This window comes from Dipteris shenzhenensis, chromosome 2 (assembly GCF_047967505.1).
Source record: "Dipteris shenzhenensis isolate YYH24624 ecotype China chromosome 2, Dip_SZ_1.0, whole genome shotgun sequence".
NCBI lineage: Eukaryota > Viridiplantae > Streptophyta > Polypodiopsida > Gleicheniales > Dipteridaceae > Dipteris > Dipteris shenzhenensis.
In genome coordinates, this window is record NC_141597.1 from 25,206,956 (window position 1) to 25,228,884 (window position 21,929).

A 21,929-nucleotide genomic window follows, 5' to 3' on the forward strand; every position below is an offset into this window, starting at 1 on the left:
AGCTACTACTGGATGCTTCCAAATTCTTCTCACAAAATGAGGGAGAGAATCCATTACTTCAGGAGACTTCAAAATGGAGTTTAAGCCTATCTTGTCAAGTGAGGGAGAAGTAAAAATACAAATCAAGAGTTCCTTATTTAGATAGACTTCTTTGCTTTGAAATGAAGCTTTTACTTTTAAGAAGCGATCCAACGAAGTTTTAAGTTGTATATAATGGAGCTTATTTAGATTCAAATCCTCAAAAGAGAAGTTTTCCAAGGTGTATTGAAGTTTAAAAAGAACTTTGACATTATATTTTTCAAAAACTTTTATTGAAAAAAGACCCAGTGACATTAATCTATCTAGGTAGAGTAGTCTTCTTTTATAGTCTCGAGAAGCATAAACTCTTGGAACTGAGGAAGTTAAAGGAACTAAAGGAGGAGGAAGTGGAGGAAGAGGAAGTGAGGGAGGCAACTCACGAACTACATGTGAGATTGCAAGAGAGCTAGCACAACCTCGTAACATAACTTTAGGTTTCCATACAATGTTAGGTGTATGACTATGTTGGTAATGATGAATGTTAAAGGGCTTGATATGAGTTCTCTGAAGGAAATGGACAGAGTGAGAGCTAGAGAGAGTGAGAGCTAGAGAGAGTGAGAGAGTCGAAAGCTTAGAAGCTGTAGTTGCAAAATAGAGTGTAAAAGAGTACAACAGAAAGTAGAGTTGATAAGGTTTTGTCATAGTGACAAAACCTTAGTAGTCACTAACCATAGTTAGTGAACTAACTGCAGTTAGGGGGGAAAACCTCTAAATGAGGGAAAAGTGCCCCTAACTAACTTATTATATTACATTGGTCACTGCTGAATTATATCTATAATTCCAACACCCCCCTGCAGTGCCAATGTCATGTACAAGGCTGATCAATCACCAAACGGATATAAGTTCAGGGCACTGCGAAATGCCTCGAACTTCTCACGTGGTAGTGCTTTGGTGAAAATATCTGCAACGTTGTCATGTGTGGACACAAAGATCATACTGATCTCTCCTGCATGCAACTTCTCTCTGACGTAGTGATAGTGAACCTCAATGTGCTTCGTGCGAGCATGAAACACTGGATTCTTTGCCACTGCAATGGCACTCTGACTATCAGTGAGAATTGGAGAAGGACCCTCCAAAGACAGATGAAGATCAGCAAATAAACGTCTCAGCCAGACACATTCAACTGTTGAGTGAAAGCTGCCCTGTACTCAGCTTCACATGATGAGGTAGCCACTGTAGATTGTTTCTTGCTCAGCCATGAAATGCAAGATTTTCCCAAAAAGAAACAATTGCCACTAGTGGACTGCTTAGTGTCATAATCACCAGCCCAATCTGAATCACTGTAGGCATGCATCTGCAAGTCACCCCCCCTGGGAAATAGTAAGCCAAAAGACTTGGTGCCTTGCAAATAACGGAAGATGCGCTTAACTGCCTGCCAATGCATAGTTTTGGGGCTGTGCATGTACCTGCTCACCTGAGATACTGCAAACTGAATATCAGGCCTAGTATTGCAGAGATATATGAGGCATCCAACAGCTTGACTGTAAAGTGTGGCATCAACTGATTCTCCTGCATCATGCATTGTGAGTTTCAGCCCCGGTTCCATAGGAGTAGATATGGGCTTACACTCTTGCATGTTAAATCTGTCCAAAAGTTTCTGAACATACTTGGACTGAGACATAACAGTGCCACGTCTCTCATGAGAGAACTGGATCCCCAAATAAAAGTGAAGCAGCCCCAAATCTGACATATCAAAGTGGGTCTGTAAATCAGTTTTGAAATCTGCAATTTTGTCGTCATTGGACCCTGTGAGCAGTAAGTCATCAACATAAAGAAGGATGACTAATATTTCCCCCCCATCCGTCTTGATGTAGAGGGTGCTCTCAGTAGGACTATTGTGCAGCCCCTTGCTGGTCAAAAAGGCATGTATCTTGGCATACCATGCACGAGGGGCCTGTTTCAGCCCATATAAAGCTTTATTAAGCTTGCAGACTTGAAGTGTATTTGCTGTAATTCCAAAACCCGGAGGTGGTTTGACATACACCTCTTCCAGCAAGTCCCCATTTAAGAAGGCTGTTTTGATGTCCAACTGATGAACATTCCACTCAAAATGTGCAGCCATTGCAATTACTGATCGGATGGTAGTCATCCGGGATGTAGGAGCAAAAGTCTCCTCATAATCTATGCCCTTTTTCTGAGCATAGCCTTTAGCAACCAGCCTGGCTTTATATCTGTCAATGGAGCCATCTGGCTTCCGTTTGACTTTAAATACACATCGTGTGCCAATAGCATGTTTACCCTGTGGCAAGTCCACAACATCCCAAGTCTGATTTTTTGCAATGGACTGCAACTCATCGTGCATGGCATTCATCCAATGCACATTACCTTGTGCCTCTTCAAATGTGGCAGGCTCCTCTTCATCAAGGAGAGTACCTGCATATGCTGATTCCACTGAATTAGCACCTTCCATGTGCCTTGCTGCACTGCGAGTCCTGCCAGGTAACGGAGCATCAAGTTTACTCTCCCGGAGAGTCTGTAACAGCCAGTTTGGGACTGTTTTTGCTGCATGTATGTCTGCAATTTCTTGCTGTACCACTTGTTCCACTTCCTGTGGAGGAGGCATGACATCCCGTGGCGGAACTGAAGCATTTGAAGGTTGCTGTAAATTCTGATTTGGATCAGAAAAATCAGCAGGGGAACCCAAAGCAATGGGTAGCAACCCTTGAAAGACATCTTCTGAAGGTGAAGGCATTTGAAAATCAGCTTGAGTGTGAGCTGAATTTTCAGAAAATATCACATCTCTACTTACAATGATTTTGCGTGTAGCAGGATTGTAGAGACGATACCCCTTGCTTTCTGCACTGTATCCAACAAATATGCATTTGATGGCTTTATCTGACAATTTGTGCCTAAATTCAACTGGCACATGTGCATAGGCAAGGCATCCAAAGACTCGGAAGTGATCCACTGAAGGCTTCCTGTCATTCCAGACCTCAAAAGGAGTTTTTGTTTTTAAAGCCTTAGTGGGAGCCCTGTTCAAAATGTAATTGGCACACATCAAACCCTCTAACCAGAATTTATGAGGCATGTGTTTGCTTTTCAGCATACATCTGTCCATCTCCATGAGGGTTCTATTTTTCCTCTCAGCTTTGCCATTTTGCTGAGGGGTCAGCCTGACTGTGAGCTGATGCACAATACCCTTTTGTTTGAGGAAAGCATCAAATTCTGCAGATAGGTATTCCCCACCTCTATCCGTGCGTAATGTCTGTATCTTGAGCTCGGTTTCATTTTCAACCATGGCTGAAAAGTGTTTAAACACTGTGAACACTTCAGATTTCTTTTTCAGCCCATAAACCCAAGTAAAATTGGAGTAGTCATCAATAAATGTGACAAAGTAGAGATGACCACCCAATGACGGAGTCCTCATGGGACCACAGACATCACTGTGTATAAGCTGTAATTTGCGAACAGCTTTAACTGAACCATCCTTCTTGAAGGGAGATCTATGCATTTTACCTAAAATGCACCCTTCACAGGCATGTGGAGGAGGTATCTCAAGAGGTGGCAATGCATCAACCATTGAAAATTTCTGAAGTGTCATTAAGCTGTTGTAATGCATGTGGCCATATCTGGCATGCCATAATTCTGCATTTTGCATGGCAACTGTAGGGGTAGAAATTGCCAAAGCATGAGCTGCTCTTTTCTGAAAAATATCAAGCTGAAAAAGCCCACGCAGCAGAGTACCAGATAACATTAAGGCATAGTTAGCTTCCCTGTCCCGGACAGCACATTTGTCATCCTCAAAGATGACCTGAAATCCCCCTCTGTTAAGAGTGGACACTGAAAGGAGATTTTTGGTTATGCCAGGCACATATAAGACATCAGAAAGTCTGAAAATTGAGCCATCAATTGCAGTGAGCTCAACGTCTCCTGTGCCACGTACTGAATATGAGGAGTTGTTGGCACAAGTGACTTTCTTACCAACAGGAGGTGGATGCAAGGAAGTAAAGAGACACTTCCTCGAAGTGATGTGCTTGGATGCACCGCTGTCAAAATACCATGTGTTCAGTGTTTCATCAACACTGAAAGCAGATGCATCTGAAGGAGAGTCAAAACTGCAAGTCAAAAATGCATATGTATCATCACTGCAAGAAGCTGTACTATCATGAGCATCTGGAACAGCCAACCTAGAATCAGAAATGCAAGATAAAAAGGCATAATCTTGACCAACAAAGTTGGCTGCAGCATCCCCACTGTCAGATGCACAAGGGGCTGAATCTGAAACAGCCATTCCTGAGCTGTTTTTCTTTTCCTTTGCAATCCTTTTCCTGCATTCTGCTATGTGATGACCTGGCTTTTTGCAGTAGTGACAAAAACCCTTCTTTTTGGGCTTGCTTGCATCACTTTTAGCCTTTTGTGAAGGCTGTCCTGACCCACTGGAAGGCTGATTTGCTGCTGTTTTTGCCTGTCCCTTTGTTTTTTATTTGAATTTTGAGAGCATGGCTTGTTCACCTGCACGTGAAGCCAAATTTTTCCTGGTCTGCTCTTCCTGAAGCAGAAGTCCTATCAGCTCATGAAAAGAAAGAGGATTTGCACCCCCCCTCAATGATAAATTCAGCGAAGTGTGAAAGCTGAGATAAGACTCAGGAAGAGAGTTCAGAGTGGTTGTAATCATCTCTGAATCAGGAATAATTTCATCTATATTTAACAACTGCTCTCTGAGATCCTGTAGCTTAGTGAGGTGGGCTGACATGGAGTCACCCTCCTCCATATGTGTATTGCTCAACTCTCTTTTTAAAAAAGATACCCTGGCATCATTCCGTGCTGCATACATGCTTTCCAAAATATCCCACGCTGCCCTGGAGGTCTTACACGACCGGATATGCGGAATGATTGATCTTTTCACTGAAAGAGAGATGCATGACAAGGCTAAGGCATCCCGTGAATCCCATCTCTTTTGCTCAGGAGTATTGACTGTAGCTGCACCAACAACTTGTCCTGCAGCTGCAACTTGTGCACGACCTCTTCCACCTCCTTGCTGAGGAGGGGTAGCAGGTGCAATATCTGCTGGTCGGATTTCATCCCCATTGACATAATCCCATAAATTGCGAGAAATCAGAATATTACGTACCATGAAACTCCAGAGGGAGTAGTTGGTACCATCCAATTTGTCTTCCTGTGAAAGACCACCGAACTGGAACTCATTCTAATTTTGATGGGCCATATCTGAAAAAGAGATTGAAGCAGATACAAAGCTGAATTCCCTTACTGGGAATAAAATGCACAACTCCCAAAAACACAGCCAAGCACGGGCTGTATATGCAACTTAGATTTCTGCACTTGAGCTGTCAGAAATCTGTCCAAGCATAAAACACTCTCCAAAATCTGCCAAAAGTGTTCCAAACACTCCAAGAAAGGCAGTATGTACTGAATACTCCAAAAAATGCTCTCCAAACACAAAAGCCCCAATTTGTGGCTAGAAATTGCAGCCAGAAAAGGGGTAAAAATGCTAAAAGCCCCAAATCTGCAATTTTAATACAAAAGCCCCAAATTTCAGACTATATCTCCAATTTTTCTCCAGATGTAGCTCCAAAATTGCACAATGATTGCAATGTCTGCAATATGCAAAATGCCCCAAATATACTCGCAGGATACTTAGTCAAACAATGGCTGTCTGCAAAATTAGCCTGCCAAAGATCACCTGCTAGTTCTCTTGTACAAAACCAAGGAGGTACCTGCTGCTGTACTGAAGCAGATTCAGTACAGATTTACTGTACTGAATACAGTACGAAAATGCCGTACAGTTTGTACGGCACTGTACGGCTAGTACGACGACAGGTACGGAGACTGTACGGAAATGATAACCTGTACGAAAAACAGGTACAAATACGGTACGGCGTCGATGTACGGGAGTGGTACGGCGACGGTGTACGGTACTTCACGGAACTGTACGGCCCTCACGATGTACGGCGACGATGTACGGTGAACAAGTATGTACGACGGCGTACGGTGTACGGCACTTCACGGACGACGGTACGGATGTGGTACGTCGATGTACGGAAGCTCGGAGCTGTACGGCAGGCGAAATTGTACGGCGAAATTGTACGGCGTCAGAATTCCGTACAGTCGTACGGACTGTACGGACAGATTGGCGCAGGCTAAAAGTCGAGGCTGAGGTTGGAACTGAAGGGAGCAAGGAGCACCAGGCTCTTGGACCTGCTCTGATACCAAATGAAGGAAATGGACAGAGTGAGAGCTAGAGAGAGTGAGAGCTAGAGAGAGTGAGAGAGTGAAAGCTTAGAAGCTGTAGTTGCAAAATAGAGTGTACAAGAGTACAAGACAAAGTAGAGTTGATAAGGTTTTGTCATAGTGACAAAACCTTAGTAGTCACTAACCATAGTTAGTGAACTAACTGCAGTTAGGGGGAAAAACCTCTAAATGAGGGAAAAGTGCCCCTAACTAACTTATTATATTACATTGGTCACTGCTGAATTATATCTATAATTCCAACATTCTCCACATCAAAGGGTTCTTTTTGGAGGTTCTTTTATTTTTACGAAGAGTTGATTTTCCTTCCAAATTAAAACCTCTTGGGAAGAAAGTGTGTAAAGTTCTCATCCAAAACAATTCACGAGGACGAGCAGCCTCGTAAAAGTCCTTGGCATTATTAAAATGGCCCTCTATGTGCTCAATGGGAAAGCAACGAAAAGATTCAAAACCAGACTTTGCCATTGCTGCATATAAGGGTTTTGAATTCTCAATTAAGGAATTCTTCCTATAAACTTTTCTAGCTTCCCTAACATGTTCTTGAAAACGAATAAAAGCTGTCCTATAGGTTTGTCCTACATAAAGCATATTACTAGTATGTATGTTATAGACAACATAAATTACTTGCGTGGCATGAATAGGTAAATGTTGCCCAAGGTTGGCAGACAGAAAAGCCAAGATGGCTTGGTTACAGCAAAGGGTGACCCCTCCAGCAATGCCACAAAACTTTGAAGTTAAGACTGCAGGCAGGCCTACCAGCACACTAAACACACCAAAGTTGACACAATCACTCAGATCTTGTGTGGCTAACAGGTCGCGAGCAGAGCACAGAGGCCTACCTCTAGACTTCATAGAGGGAGGTGTTGGAAAGGTCACCTCCCCATCTATAAGCCCCCAAATGAAGAGAGCATGGGGGAGGGAGACCTAGAGCAAGACCTGCCACATGGGCATCTACCCAAAGAAAAGAGAAAGAAGGGGGGGCTGCCACATGGGCATCTACCCAGAGAAAAGAGAAAGGGGGGGCAGATCTGCAGGGAGCAAATGACATCAGCATCCGTACAGGTAGCCATGTCAGCAGTACGGAATGGTACGGGACTGTGGAGCAGCATGTACAGAGCTAGGGCACAGCATCCAAGGGCTGGAAAGGCCCCAAACATAGGTGGAACAACAGGAGCAGGAGGGTGCCTTCGTGGAGCTGGCAGCGGCACTAAAGGGGCCAGTGAAAGGCCCTTTATATAGGGCAGGGAGGCAGCCAACCAGGCCAACTGGAAAGTCGGCTGGTTAGGGCTGCATAGACCTGCCAAAAGTCGGCCAAACAGGCTGCCTGGGTCGGTCCAGTTGGAGGGGCATTTGCTCCTATGAAAGGGGCCCCTTAGGGCCTCATTCATCAATCCACCAGGGCAGCCTTCAGGGAGCAAGTTTGGAGCAGAGGAGCAGAGATTGGGGCCCACATTCTGGAGGTCCAAGCAGGCTGCGTACTGCAGACAAAGAGCTTTAAGAAGGGCTGCACACCTAGACTGACACTCAAGAGGTAGTAAGACAGCATCTTTTTGGTAAGGACAAAGGACCACGATTTGGTGGAACTTTGGCCCTCTGTTGTACTGTGTCCATTGGACGGAAATATTTTGTTGGTCCTATATCTCTCTTGAGCGTTGTCTATTGGCTGATCTGCACATATATGTGAAGCACATTAAGTAAGGAAGTTAGCGATTCCACCCACACCACCACTGTGCAAGTTCCTAGGCTATTCTATCAGTCTTCCGCTGTACATACCCTCTGTTTGGTTGATTTCTAATCAGGCATCCACCACAACAAAGAACAACAAGGAAGAGTGCAAGAAGGAACCCAGGAAGCACTACTGCAGCCATGAGTGTATCCTGCCAGAAAAAAACCAACACACGGAACTGAAGCAATGCTGTCCACTAACAACAGCACAAACCAAAGACCATAGCAAGTGGGCCAACTGTAACAGCTTGCAGAGAGCATCTAGAGCTCAATCATGAGTGCAGATCAAAGGAGAGGGTGCCTGATAGGGCCAAGCACTTTGCAAGGAGTTTCACCACGATGGATGGAGCGAGTAGGCCGCTGCTGTGGTGCAAGAGGTTGACGAGATATCTTTCACAGTGCTGCTGCCAGTAACAGAAGAGGGAGAAGGGGGGGATGGCTTGACTTAGCGAGAAAAGAGCTCTAGCAGGCCAAGAAGTCCTGTCTAACTTCCTTCAAATGTGTTGACTCCAAGGACAACCGAATATGTTACCCCCACAGAAGAACCACACCCAGTACAATGAAAAGGCAATACTCTAAAATGTGTTTTGAAGGCTGAAATAGCTGTAAACAAATCATTTCACAACTCAAAACAATGAGCCATTCAAATGTCTCTATATATGCATGCCTTGGATGAAATTGTCTTAAGGATCTGTTTCCTATATCAGCAAGCAGGGCCAGAAGTACATAAAGATGAACAATTTTCATCGAGATCTTTATAACTGGTGGCAGTGCATGCACCACCAGCATAGAAAATCAGATTCCATTCTACCTTGAAGCTTTGCAAAGCCATCAGGCTAAAAGTAATCTAGCCGTATCCTAGAACAAGCTCCCATAGATCAAGAGAAGAGTGACGTCAAAGCTGTCTTGCAGACTTAGCCAGATAGCACAGAGGAACAAACGAAAACTATCCCTATGATTGTTGTCCCGACTCCAGTTATTCACAATCCAACTAAAGCAATCAGAAAGAATATCGATGCTAGAGAGTGAACATGAACTCTAAATTAGGCGTTACCTCGCTCGTTAACGCTGAAGCTGCAGTTCCTCGATCAGCCGGTTCAATGGCCAAAAGTTTGTCAAGAAGAGACAAAGACGAAGCTGGAAAATCTTTGAAAGTCTCTTCAATACAACGCTTGTATGGTTGCTGAGGCTTGAATATAGTTGCATGAGGCAGCTTTGATTTCTTCCAATAGTCCTCTGAAGGTGACCCACACAATTTAAAAATCTTGTGCAACTGCTCAACCTGAGCACATGGCCAAATTAGTTTATTAGGGTTACACAAGTGTGAAAAAAGCCTTGCATCAAAGTTCAAAAACATGCATGGACTGCTTGTCTACATGGCTGTGTACTCATCTAGATGTATGTGTCTACTTCAGTAACACTGGTGTGCACAAGAGAGACAGTGTGCAAGATATATTTTGCATTGTGTGAACCCTGGGAGAAAGTCTTCCCCTGTTGCACAAGATATATTTTGCATTGTGTGAACCCTGGGAGAAAGTCTTCCCTTGTTGTCAAGCAAGCATCTATATACCTAGATGAATCCAAGAACATTCCCAAACTTATCCTCTAAAAACACAACATAGTGCAGTTTCAATCTCATGATAGTCACTCACAAGGTTGAAAACCATGAACTCCATCACACATATCAGGAACTAGCTACTATGACATCCCCACTGACGTCATCAGCGCCCAACAATTGGGGTTGACCATAGTATAAAAACATGCTCTCACACATACAAATCCACACACCCACACATACTTGAGCATCCATTCATACAAAGTCTTCGTACTGAGTTTCGGTCGGCACTCCGGAGGTGAAGGGCAGACTGAGCTATGATGAAGGCTAGCACTAAAGGAGAAGGCTAATCAAAAAGTAGTCCAAAATCTCTTCATTCAAGCTACAACTGCTTGTGAAGTCTAAATGATTTCATCTTAGTCTCTCCCAAACAAGCATCTAAATCTAGCTGATAGGGCAACGCACCATTTAAGATAGAAAGAATTATCGCAATACCAGCAGCTCCCTATTTTCTGATACTACTAACAGTCTACAAATACGCTTGGTGGGCAATGTCCTCTCACCCAAATAGGCTTTCATTTGATCCTGTTGGGTAGAAGCTTATGGCCAAAACACATCTGTACACTACGAAGCTCTACAAGATTTATGAAAATAGCTAGTGAGTCACGTCAAGTCTTTTCTTTTAACACAGTGCAAGGTTAAGGCCCAGATTAGCCACAGTCGAGCAGACGGTTTTAAAGGCTCAGCTTAGCCCCCCTTGAGTAGCACCAAGACACTTTCATAGGCATCCAGCACGGGATATATCAATTGAAGTCATATGCTTACAACCAGACTTAGAATCACAAATGACAAAATGCTTTCACTCTTGATCATGCAGCACAGACTACATGCTACAACATATATCTAGATGAATCCAGGAAGCCCAAACTCATCCTCTAAAGATACAACACATAGTGCAATTTCAATCTCATTATAGTCAATCATAAGGTGAAAACCATAAACTCCATCAAGCATAGCAAGGACTAGCTACTATGGCATCCCCACTGAACATCATCAACGCCCAACAGTGGGTGTAGACATAGTATAAACATATGCTCTTACACATACAAATCTACGCACATACATGCTACAAACATCCCTATGCACCCAAAGTACAGGTGCAGGCCACATGTATAAAGATTTGTACAATAGTCACACAACTAAACACACCAGCATGCTAAATTTCTATCACTTCTTCAGAGGTGAAGGGAAGACTCTTTAGCATGCCAATGAACAAAAACAATAGTAGACTTACTTTAAAGTAGTGGACGTTATCTTCATCCAAGAGAGGTGTCAGCGGAAAACTCAGGACGTTGACAAAGATTATTAGATTCGCTAGAATTACACTTCCATAGCCTTGTATAATGCCAAAAAAAGAGGTTCAACTTCCCCCCCTTTGAAGTATATGAAGAATCATATATATACCTTTGTAAGACTAGAATATATCCAATCATACAAATTTAGGATTAGTGTTGTTCTAAAGTCCAAAAATCTACATAGAAAATAAAAGAGAAGATGAAAGAGATAACAAAAACTTTCTTAGCAAGCAAAGCAACACTTATGTCGTCATCAGTGCCAAAGCATAAGCAACTATACTGGGTTTCTAAAGACCCTTGGAGTCACTTGGGCAAACCTAGTGCTTACTAAAATACGTCAAATAAACAAAAGAGAAAGAAAACAAGAAATAAAGAAGAAAGGAAGAAGGTGATTAAGCAAAAATAAGTAAGCAAACAAGAGACAAAATCTTCCAAAAAACAGGAATAAATCTCTCTCTCTCTCTCTCTCTCTCTCTCTCTCTCTCTCTCTCTCTCTCATTTAAAACATAAAAAACTACATGGACCCCTTACACTTATGTACCGCTTCCTACAAAGATGCAAAATTACATTCCTAACTTAGAAAGCACATGCACACTCAATCAAACTTTCTTTTGAAACTAAAAGAAAAATAGGCAGCTCCCCGCTTTTTGTTTTCAGCTTATGTTCAATCATTCTAAACATGCCTAAGGCCGATACAACATAGATAAAAGACTCCATATCTAAGATTGTGCGTACTTTTTTCATTATTTTTATTGGATTATACCTCTTGTATATTAGTAAAGTGATCAAATTACTACATTAAGTGAAAAAACACTCCTTGGTTGTACAAAGGCTGGAAAATCTATGTAATTGGGAAGAAATGACTCCATATTTTGCTAAATCAGAAATGTTTTGAGTCAATGTGAGGCATTTTTATAATGTGTAAACCACTATATTCAGGTTGTTCAACCTCTAATCCTACGGTAGATTGAGAAATTCTAAGATCTAAGAAAACACAAGAATCCCCTCTTGAAGTCCAGTTCAGTTCACAAGAGTCATGAGGATAGATTCCTTCTCCAAAAGCACAAGCGTCTTTGTACATAAAGTCTTAAAGTCAAGAACATCTTGTACAAATAAATCATCTATAAAACTTTATACCTTTGTAAGATTAGAATAAGTCCAATCATACAAATTTTGTTATTCTAAAGACCAAAAATCTACATAGAAAACAAAAGGGAAAATGAAAGAGAAGAAAAAAGAGGTAAACAAAAACGTTTATGAAAAACAAAAGGAAGGCATACTTAGCAAGCAAAGCAACACTTATGTCGTCATCTGTTACGCTCAAGTTGAGGCAACATGACCTCGGAAGGGTCAGTCGACATTTTCCTTTAAAGGATCAATGTTTGTATTATATTTGTTTGGGCTTCACGTAAATGATCAAAAAGGAATTAAGGTCAAGGTCCTTGGTGAGGGTGACATGGCACAAGACTAGGTGGATCTAAGGCTAAGGGGTCTAAATGCATTAAATGTGCCAAGGGGCAAATGATTGCAATGTTATCCCAAGAGAGGGGTAAATGATGCATTGAGGAGATGCCCTCAAATGTAGACATGTGGCATATTAGATCTATCTAGGGAATTTTGGGGCTTGGTGGAATTTGCAAGCTTGAGCCTTCACGTTGTTGACTATTCTAGAGGTTTTGCTACCACCGAGGTTAGCTGGGAGGAAATTGTGTGTGCCTGCCCCGTGATGGATTGTGAATTTGATCTGTGAACTGAGTAAAGGATTCAGAGCATAAGATTTTGGTAGTAGAGCGCAGTGGATACAATCTAGGAAAGAGAATTCAGTTGCATAGGTTCGTCCTCTTCGCCATCAAATTGACCACCTTGGTGTCGCCTTTAATTACGTTTATCACGGAGCATTTTTGGAGCGTGAAACAACTACGGCTCTGTGCTAAGGTCACAAAAGTATCCCAAAGGATCTTTAAGGAGCGGATGGTCGTCTAAGTGCGTAGAACTGGGCGTTGTGTTTGCTGCTACGACATGGTTACTTTACATGTAGCATCCAGAACAGGTTTGATATGTCCCCGACTGAGATTCAGAGGAAGAGGCCAAGCAAATGTGGTAATCAAAGAGTTGTTCCAATTTTGAATTGTTTCTTTTTCCATGCACTTGCTTACTATATGGCTCATAAGCATGCCAAAGGTTATTGCATTTAATAATACACAGCATCAAACCCGATAGCATGCCCTTTGGCCTATTTGTGTTTTGAAGCATTTTACATTTGTTTGGGATATCCAATACTACGACGATTGTTAAGCCGCAAGTCCGATACACGTCAACCCAACTTTGGAGCCGAACTGAGCTTCTTTCTTTCAACTAATATATTGGGCGAAGTTCAGCCAATACTTGTAATGCGTCGAAGTTCAGCAAATACCTGTGATGCATCGAAGTTCAGCATGATATTGCGGTAGCGCAGAGATGACGAAGTCAACGGGCGATTCTGATTTTTCAAAGGTATTCTACGTCAGCAACAGAATAGATAAATTGGTGGATTTGCTGATGCAGATACTCACAGAGATTGGGTGAAGGAGATCCCGGGAGCGAGAGGCGACCGTCTGAACTTTGTATTGACGGAGGCCACGTCATCTAAGGCCTTTGGACCTTGAGAAAAAAAAAACAATCGTTCCACTATTGCACATAACATGCACTCCACAAGATGGCGTTGTGACTGGCTGGACTAGGAACGTAACTGGGATTTGGAGAGGCACTGCGCTTGGTCGTGAGCTCGTGGGAAGGGGTAGGCAGTCCCGCATGTTCGTGGTCTAGGCATCATTGCTATTTCTAGGGTGGTTGCAGGACAGATTATAAATACAGATTGGGAGTAGCACATGGACAAATTGATCTCTTCATGCAACAGAAATATGACCAGGGAGCTTTCTATGCCTTTTAACAGCGCAACAGTTACAAGCAAATGTAGGGCAATATGAGCTCAGGAAAATGGTTCATAGTATGTCTGCTAGACCATCTTGTGAAGAGAAAGGTAAAGCTCCAATGGAGCCTGAATCCAGTGTTCATACAGTCGAGCCTAGGAGGGCTAAGGTACCTAATATTGCCAATTATAGGCTAGAAAAGTATTCTGGTCGGATGTCTAACTGTAGTTCCGATATCATAGAGACCTGATTACACAAATGGGAAGAGGCTTTCGCTATTTGTGAAATCAGGAATGATATGAAGAAAATCCGTGAAATGAGGCAACGGATCGGTGGTGGATAAAACAACAGAAAGATGGAGTGGCATCCACTACTTGGGAGGAGTTTAAAAAAGAGTTTAGAAAACACTTCTCACCTCAAGACGAAGCATCCCGAACTTGGGATCAGTATCGAAACCTTCGTCAGAGAAATTTATCAGTGGCGGAATACACTGATTAGTTCGGAGAAAGTGTAATGAAAGTTTATGAACCTCTACCTCAGTCAATCCTGGTAAAAGATTTTATCTTTGAACTGAATGATCAGATCAAGATGGAAGTTCGGGCTAAGTATGCGAACACGCTAGATGAAGCAATTGCCATAGCCCTGAACTATGAGGATGCCAAAGGGAACAAAACCAAGTGGGTTTGTGCAGGTTGGGACTCGGTATGGGTACCCGAAGAAAACTGGGTTTAAGAAGAAGTGAATTAGCAAAGGGAGTGCCTCACAGTCTAGTGGTCAAGCCAAGCGAGCGAAGCCAATTGAGACTCCTAAACCAAGTACCACCATTGGAATGAAAAGAAAAGTAACACCAATGGCAGCCCAGGCTTGGTCGAAGTCTTCTTTGAACCCAAAGCAAAGAGAAAAAGCGAGGAGAGAAGGCTTGTGTTTTGGATGCCTTCAGCCTCATCAGTGGAAAGATTGTCCACGAAACAAGGATCATCGGATGGCTGAGATGGTGATCTCAGAATGCGACGTGGAAATGGAGGGAAGTCCCAGAGCAGATCAGTTGCAGATTCAGCTAGCGGGATCTTCTCAAAGGTCAATACATGTTTTGTTATGTGTGTCTGTTGCTAAGCTAGTAACTAGTGCACCTAATAATGTCCTGTCAAAGCCCGTAGCAACGGGATATACAGCCTTTAAGATACGGAGTTAATTAAGATGAAGGGGCAATTAGCTAATCATGACGTCATTGTGTTGTTTGACTCTGCGTCAACCTCCAAGCTTGTAAAGAGGCTGAAATTAAAGACTAGCCCATCTGACTATGCGTATATAGTCAGAATGGCAGACGAAAGTTCAACTGAAGTATGGGACCAAAGGGTTCAGTTGGAACTTCGAATTCATGACTATGCTGAGAAGCTTGCTTTTGAAATGACAAAGCTTACTCACGCTGACATAGCCCTGGATAAGGCTTGGCATTCTAGGAAGAATCCAACCATAGATTGAAAAAAGCACATTTATCAATTCAAGATGAATGATGTGTTGTATGTCTTACAAGGTAAAAAAGATATACCTCAAAGACTGTTAGTTTCCATAATGGAAGTTTGAAAAGCTCAAGAAGAGTTTTTGTTTCTTTGTACAGCATTGGTAGAGCCGACTGATGGTTCTTCGGCTAGCACTTATGTTACCCAAAATGGAGAGATGGCCAAGCTGGCTGATCAAATAGCAGAGGAGTTCTTTGATTCTTTTTGGGGATGAGTTACCTTATAGGTTACCTCCAGAGCAGAATGTTCAGCATAAAATTGAACTAATCCCGGGGACAGAACCTGTAAATAGACCTCCCTATAGGTTAAGTTTTACCGAAGAAGCGGAGGTACGAAGACAACTGGAAATATACCTCAAGCTGGGACAGATTCAACCCAATTTCTCACCTTTTGCTTCGCCAATGATATTTAAAAAAAAGAAAGATGATACTTTTCGCCTCTGTATAGATTACAGAGCATTGAATAATATCACTATTAAGCACAAGTATCCGATGGCTGGGATCGATGATTTGCTAGATGCGTTACATGGGGCCGTAATTTAAGATAAATCTTAAAAGTGGCTACCATCAGATCCGTATTAGAGCTGAGGATGTGCATAAAACCGCTTCTAGAAGCAGGTTTGAACATTATGAGTTTTTGGTAATGCCGTTTGGACTTACCAATGCTCCAGCTACATTCGTCATGCTTATGAACGATTTACTACATCCGTATATCGACAAGTTTGTAGTACATTTTATTGACGATATTCATGTGTTCAATAAAAGTATTGTTGAGCATCACGAACACTTAAGAATAGTGTTCAATACTTTGAGGAAAGCCAGTCTTTATGTAAATAAAAAGAAAACTGTACTGTGTATGGTAAGACTTGAATATTTAGGATTCATTATTACTCCTGAGATGGTAGAAATGGATCCAAAGAAAGTGGCTGCGATACTAACTTGGCCTATCCCTCAGAGTTTGACTGCCTGCGATCATTCTTGGGATTTATCCAATTTTATCTAAGGCATATCAAAGGATATTCCGAAATAGTATCGTTATTGACTAATCTGACCTCAGATAAAGTACCTTTTATATGGGGATAGAATCAACATGAGAGTTTTAACACCATAAAACAAGTTGTGGTCTCAGGACCGGTATTAAAAATAGTTGATCCCCAGAAACCATTTTCCCTTAAAACCGATGCAAGTGGCATTGCGGTAGTTTTCCTGCCTTTGAAAGCAAGAAGCTTTCTCCCTCTCAACGAAATTGGCCAACTCATGAATTAGAGTTGTATGCTGTTGTCCATGCTCTAAAAACATGGAGACATTATTTGTATGGGTCGGAGTTTTATGTTGATGTTGATCATGATACTCTAAAACATTTTTGTAAATAACCTGACTTGAGAGGCCGCCAAGCTAGGTGGGCAAAACTCATGCAGGAGTTTAACTTGACGATTTGGTACCGAAGAAAGAAGGATAATAAAGTTGCTGATGCGTTGTTACGCATTATGCATAATATGAGTTTCACGGTACTAGAAAGTGCTCTAATAACCGAGATAAGAGAAACTCAAAAGATGGACGAGTTCGTCCAAAGCCTTTGGCCTAAGGCTCATGTATTCAAACCCGGGGAAAAGCATGACCTGGCATCCAGAAAAGACCAAACTTATGCAAGATATACCATAAGAGATGGTATGCTAAAAAGAAATGGCAAGGTAGTAGGACCTAATTAGAATGATCTCAGGCAGAGAGTCATTCAACAATGCCATGATAGTCCATGTGTGGGACATCCAGGAGTCCAGAAAACATATGATCTCGTGAAGCGAGATTTCTTTTAGCCAAAGATGAAAAAAACATATTCATGAATATGTGACACATTGTTTTTCGTGTCAGGTAAGTAAGGCAAAGCGAGTGAAACCACCCGAACTTTTACAACCTTTGGAAATACCACTAGGTAGGTGGGAGAGCATTTCCATCGACTTTATTGTAGCTCTGCGTACGACACAAGGTGGATATGATTCTATCCTTGTGGTAGTTGATCATCTTATAAAGACGGCTCACTTCATTCCAACTAGAGAGTCTGTTAGTGCCCCGCAAGTGGCCGATTTGTTTATTAAACATATATTTCGTTTGCATGGATTACCCAAATCCATAGTGTCAGAAAGGGATGTCAAATTTACCAGTCATTTTTAGACTGCAGTGTTTAAGACACTAAGGACTAAGTTGGGAATGAGTAGTGGGGATCATCCAGAAACGGATGGTCAAACAGAAAGAATCAACCAAATCTTAGAGGATATGCTTAGAGCATGTTTCATTGAGGCAACATATGTGGGACAAGTGGTTGCTATTGTTAGAATTTGCCTATAATGATAGAAAACATTCCTCTACAGGATCAGTCCGTTTGAGCTAAACTATGGTTATAGATCAGCAAATCCAACTACAGTTGGAGTACCTCAGAAAGTACCTAGTGCCACGAATTTTGTGGTTCAGATGCGGGAGATGCTAGCACTTACGAGAGCTAACATCCGCCAGGCTATGGATAGAGCTAAGGCGTATGTGGATGAAAACAGATCCGTTAGAGAATTTAAGAAAGGAGAAAAAGTTTTTCTCAGAGTTCCTTCGCACTCCAAGTCTTTGACTGCAGGAGAGTTTGCTAAGTTATCACCCCGATATTGTGGGCCATGGTTAATTCTAAAAAGAATAGGCAAGGTAGCCTATAAATTAGAATTACCACAGGGTTGTAAGATGCACCTAGTGTTTCATGTTTCTCGCTTAAAGAAATTTTTGCATACATGTGACTCAATAATCGAGGGTGTTATTTTGTTTTAGGAGATAGAGGATAATGCAGGACGCAAACCAACAAGAATCCTGGACCGAGGAACAATGCAAGTATGCAATCGGAAGATACCCACGGTGTTGGTTGCATGGCATGGTTTACCTCTATCAGAAGCTACCTGGAAATCCGTATACGAGTTACGGAGAGTGTTCCCAGACTTTTATCATCGAGAACGCTGATCCCAGAAGAGGGAAGGAATGTTACGCTCAAGTTGAGGCAGCATGACCTCGGAAGGTTCAGTCGACATTTTCCTTTAAAGGATCAATGTTTGTATTATATTTGTTTGGGCTTCACGTAAATGATCAATAAGAAATTAAGGTCAAGGTCCTTGGTGAGGGTGACATGGCACAAGACTAGATGGATCTAAGGCTAAGGGGTCTAAATGCATTAAATGTGCCAAGGGGCAAATGATTGCAATGTTATCCCAAGAGAGGGGTAAATGATGCATTGAGGAGATGCCCTCAAATGTAGACATGTGGCATACCAGATCCATCTAGGGAATTTTGGGGCTTGGTGGAATTTGCAAGCTTAAGCCTTCACGTTGTTGACTATTCTAGAGGTTTTGCTACCACCGAGGTTGGCTAGGAGGAAATTGTGTGTGCCTGCCCCGTGATGGATTGTGAATTTGATCTGTGAACTGAGTAAAGGATTGAGAGCGTAAGATCATCAATGCCCAAGCATAAGCAGCTATACTGGGTTTCTAAAGACCGGAGGAGTCTCTTGGGCCTATAAAACGCCTAACTTGGCTAAGCTTATTTAAAATGATAGGGCAGGTATTGATAGAAATGAGAGGTTGCATAAACTCAAATTCATAAGTGAAAAGATAAAAGTTTGCTGAAAAGACAGCACAAATAGTACCCATGGGGATTCCTATAATTTTTTGAAACAAAGAATCACCTATTGTTTGTGATGTAAAGATTATCTAAAAGAAAATCTATCCAAGAGCAAACATCGTCAACACTTACTACCTTTGTGTATCTTTCTCTTTAGAATCGATGTCATGATCGTTATTATTTAGCGAAAAAAAGTCAAAACATAAAGCTGTTTTCTGAACTTTTAACACTTTGCTATTAGAATTACTATTATAATTTAGCGGTGACCAATGTAATGTAATACGTAGGTTAGAGGCACTTTTTCCTCCTTTAGAGGTTTTTCTTCCTAACCACAATTAGTTCACTAACTACAGTTAGTGAAGGATAAGGTTTTGTCACTTAGACAAAACCCATCCCACTTCTTGTATTAGTCACTTCTTCTATTGCAAGCACTACGTTCAGCTCTCTTGCTCTCACACAACATTTGGTATCAGAGCAGCAAGACCCTGCTCCGAGTTCCCTGCCCTGCTCCCTGCTCCTTGCCCGCAAGCTCTCCTTGCTCCAAGCTCCTGCTCGTAGATCCCGTCCGTACAGCCGTACTATCCTGCACCGTATAGTCGTCGTACAACGTACAAACTTCCGTACTGCAGCTCGTCGTCTGTACGTTGCTCCTACGCTGCTGTCCGTACAAGTCGTACAAACTATTCCGTACAGCCATACCTTCACAGCTAGTCTGTACATCTGCCGTACCTGCGCCGTACTACTTGTTCCGTACAGATCTGCGCCGATTGCCCGTACAGAAAGGAGGACCATAAGTCCGTACACAAGAATCCGTACATAGGAATCCATACACAGCCGTCCGTACACTAGCATCCGTACAGCTTTTCGTGCAGTTGTCTGTATACTTTTGTTCCCGACTTCAAGGTACTTCTTTGAGGTTGCAGCTCTGTACTATAAGTACATTTTGGGGCTCTTTTGTTTGCATATGCACACAGGTGCATTTGTGCAATGAGCCATTGTTTTGGATGCAATTTCTCGCAATTCTGGCAAGAAATTGGGGCTTTCGCAATTACACTGCAATTTTGCAGTGAAATTTGGGATTTTTGCAAGCAGAGTTCAATTTGTGCAACATTTGGGGCTTTCAAATCATTTGCCCTCTTTTGTATGCAATTTCCCACAGGAAATTGGGGTTTTTGCATTTGGGTTGCAATTTTGCAGGTAAAAGGGCATTTTGGAAGTTTGCAAACAGTTTTGGACTCAGTACGAGTCAAATTGCAGACTTTTGCCACTTTTTGCAGATTCTATTTGCAGATTTTTGGGGCATTGAGCAGAGCAGTGTGGTGCAATTTCAGCCTTTCACAGGCTGTGACAGTATTTGTCACTGTGAGCATATTATTCTTTGCAGATTTTACTTGTGCATTTTATATCCTAGGAAGGGATTTCACCTGGTCCGTTTGCTGTATTTTTTCTGAAATTATCTGGTGAAAATGGCTCAGAACAACTCAAATGAGGTGTTCGGGGTTCTCACACAAGAGGATAAGTTGGATGGCACCAACTACTCCTTGTGGAGTTTCATGGTTCGCAATATCTTGGTTGGCAGAAATCTTTGGGATTATGTCAATGGAGATGAAGAAAGACCAGATGCAACACCTATACCTGTCACTCCTACAATTGGACGCAGGGGTAGAGGTACAAATACAGCACAGGTGATTGGAGCAGCCGCTCCAGGAGCTCCCATAGCAGAGCAGAAAAGATGGGACTCTAGAGATGCACAAGCTCTTTCAGTAATTTCTCTTTCTGTCAAGAGGTTCATTATACCTCATATTCGGCCATGCAAGACATCTATGGCAGCTTGGGTAATACTTGAGAGTATGTTTGCAGCAAGGAACAATGCCAGGGTTTCCTTTCTGAAGCAAGAACTTTCCCATACACATATGGAGGAGGGAGATTCCATGAATTCTCACCTCACAAAGCTTCAGGATCTCAGGGAACAATTGCTTAACATTGATGAAGTCATTCCGGATTCAGAGATGATCTCCACCACTCTGAACTCTCTTCCTGAGTCCTATCTCGGTTTCCACACCTCGCTGAATTTGTCATTTGAGAGGGGGGCAGCAATCCTCTCTCTCCTTTCACGAGTTGGTAGGACTTCTGTTGCAGAAGGAAAAAACATGCAGAAATATGGCAACCCGGGCTGGCGAGCATGCTATGCTCTCTAAGTTCAAGCCCAAGGATAAAGGGCAACAAAAGCCACATGCGCATCAGCGCACACAGCAGCATAAAGCTGATTCTGGACAGCCTTCTTATAAGGCACAGGGTGATACAAACAAGCAGAAAAAGAAGGGCATCTGTCGTTACTGCAATAAGCCAGGTCATTATATTGGAGAGTGCAAGAAGCGCATAGCCAAAGAAAAGAAAAGGGATTCCGGTATGGCTGTATCAGATGCATCAGGTCCACATTGCCATGATGGAGGAGATGTTGCAGCCAACTTGGTTGAAGAGCCAGATTTTTCAATGGGTAGTTCAGATACTACAGCCACTAATCATGATGACCCATATGCTTTTTTGACTTGCAGTAACGATCCTTCAAAGGATGAATGCTCTTTCAATGTTGATGAGACACTACATACTTGGTATTTTGATAGTGGTGCTTCAAAGCACATCACTTCCAAGAAAAATCTGTTTGTAACTCTGCATTCTTCACCCACCAAGAAGAAGGTAACTTGTGCAAATAATTCTTCTTATTCAGTGTGTGGAGTGGGAGACATTATTCTCACATCCACTGATGGCACAGATTTCAGAATTTCAGATGTACTCTATGTGCCAGGTATAAAGAAGAATTTGCTTTCAGTGTCCTCACTCAATAGAGGAGGATTTCAAGTTGTTTTTGATGATGACAAGTGTGCAGTCAGAGACAAAGAAAATGAATATGCTTTGAGGTTGTCTGACACTTTGTA

The 21,929-nt window shown here is 42.3% G+C and overlaps 1 protein-coding gene across 1 annotated transcript in view; it reads right to left on the reverse strand.

Moving 5' to 3' along the window:
* LOC147904533 (putative serine/threonine-protein kinase At1g54610) overlaps nt 1-21,929 on the reverse strand; it is a 51,899-nt gene that overhangs the window by 13,023 nt on the left and 16,947 nt on the right. Inside the window, exon 4 of the mRNA XM_087387083.1 lies at nt 9,065-9,292. Within this exon, the coding sequence (XP_087243209.1) occupies nt 9,065-9,292 (228 nt within the window). The remainder of the gene's footprint in view (nt 1-9,064; nt 9,293-21,929) is intronic.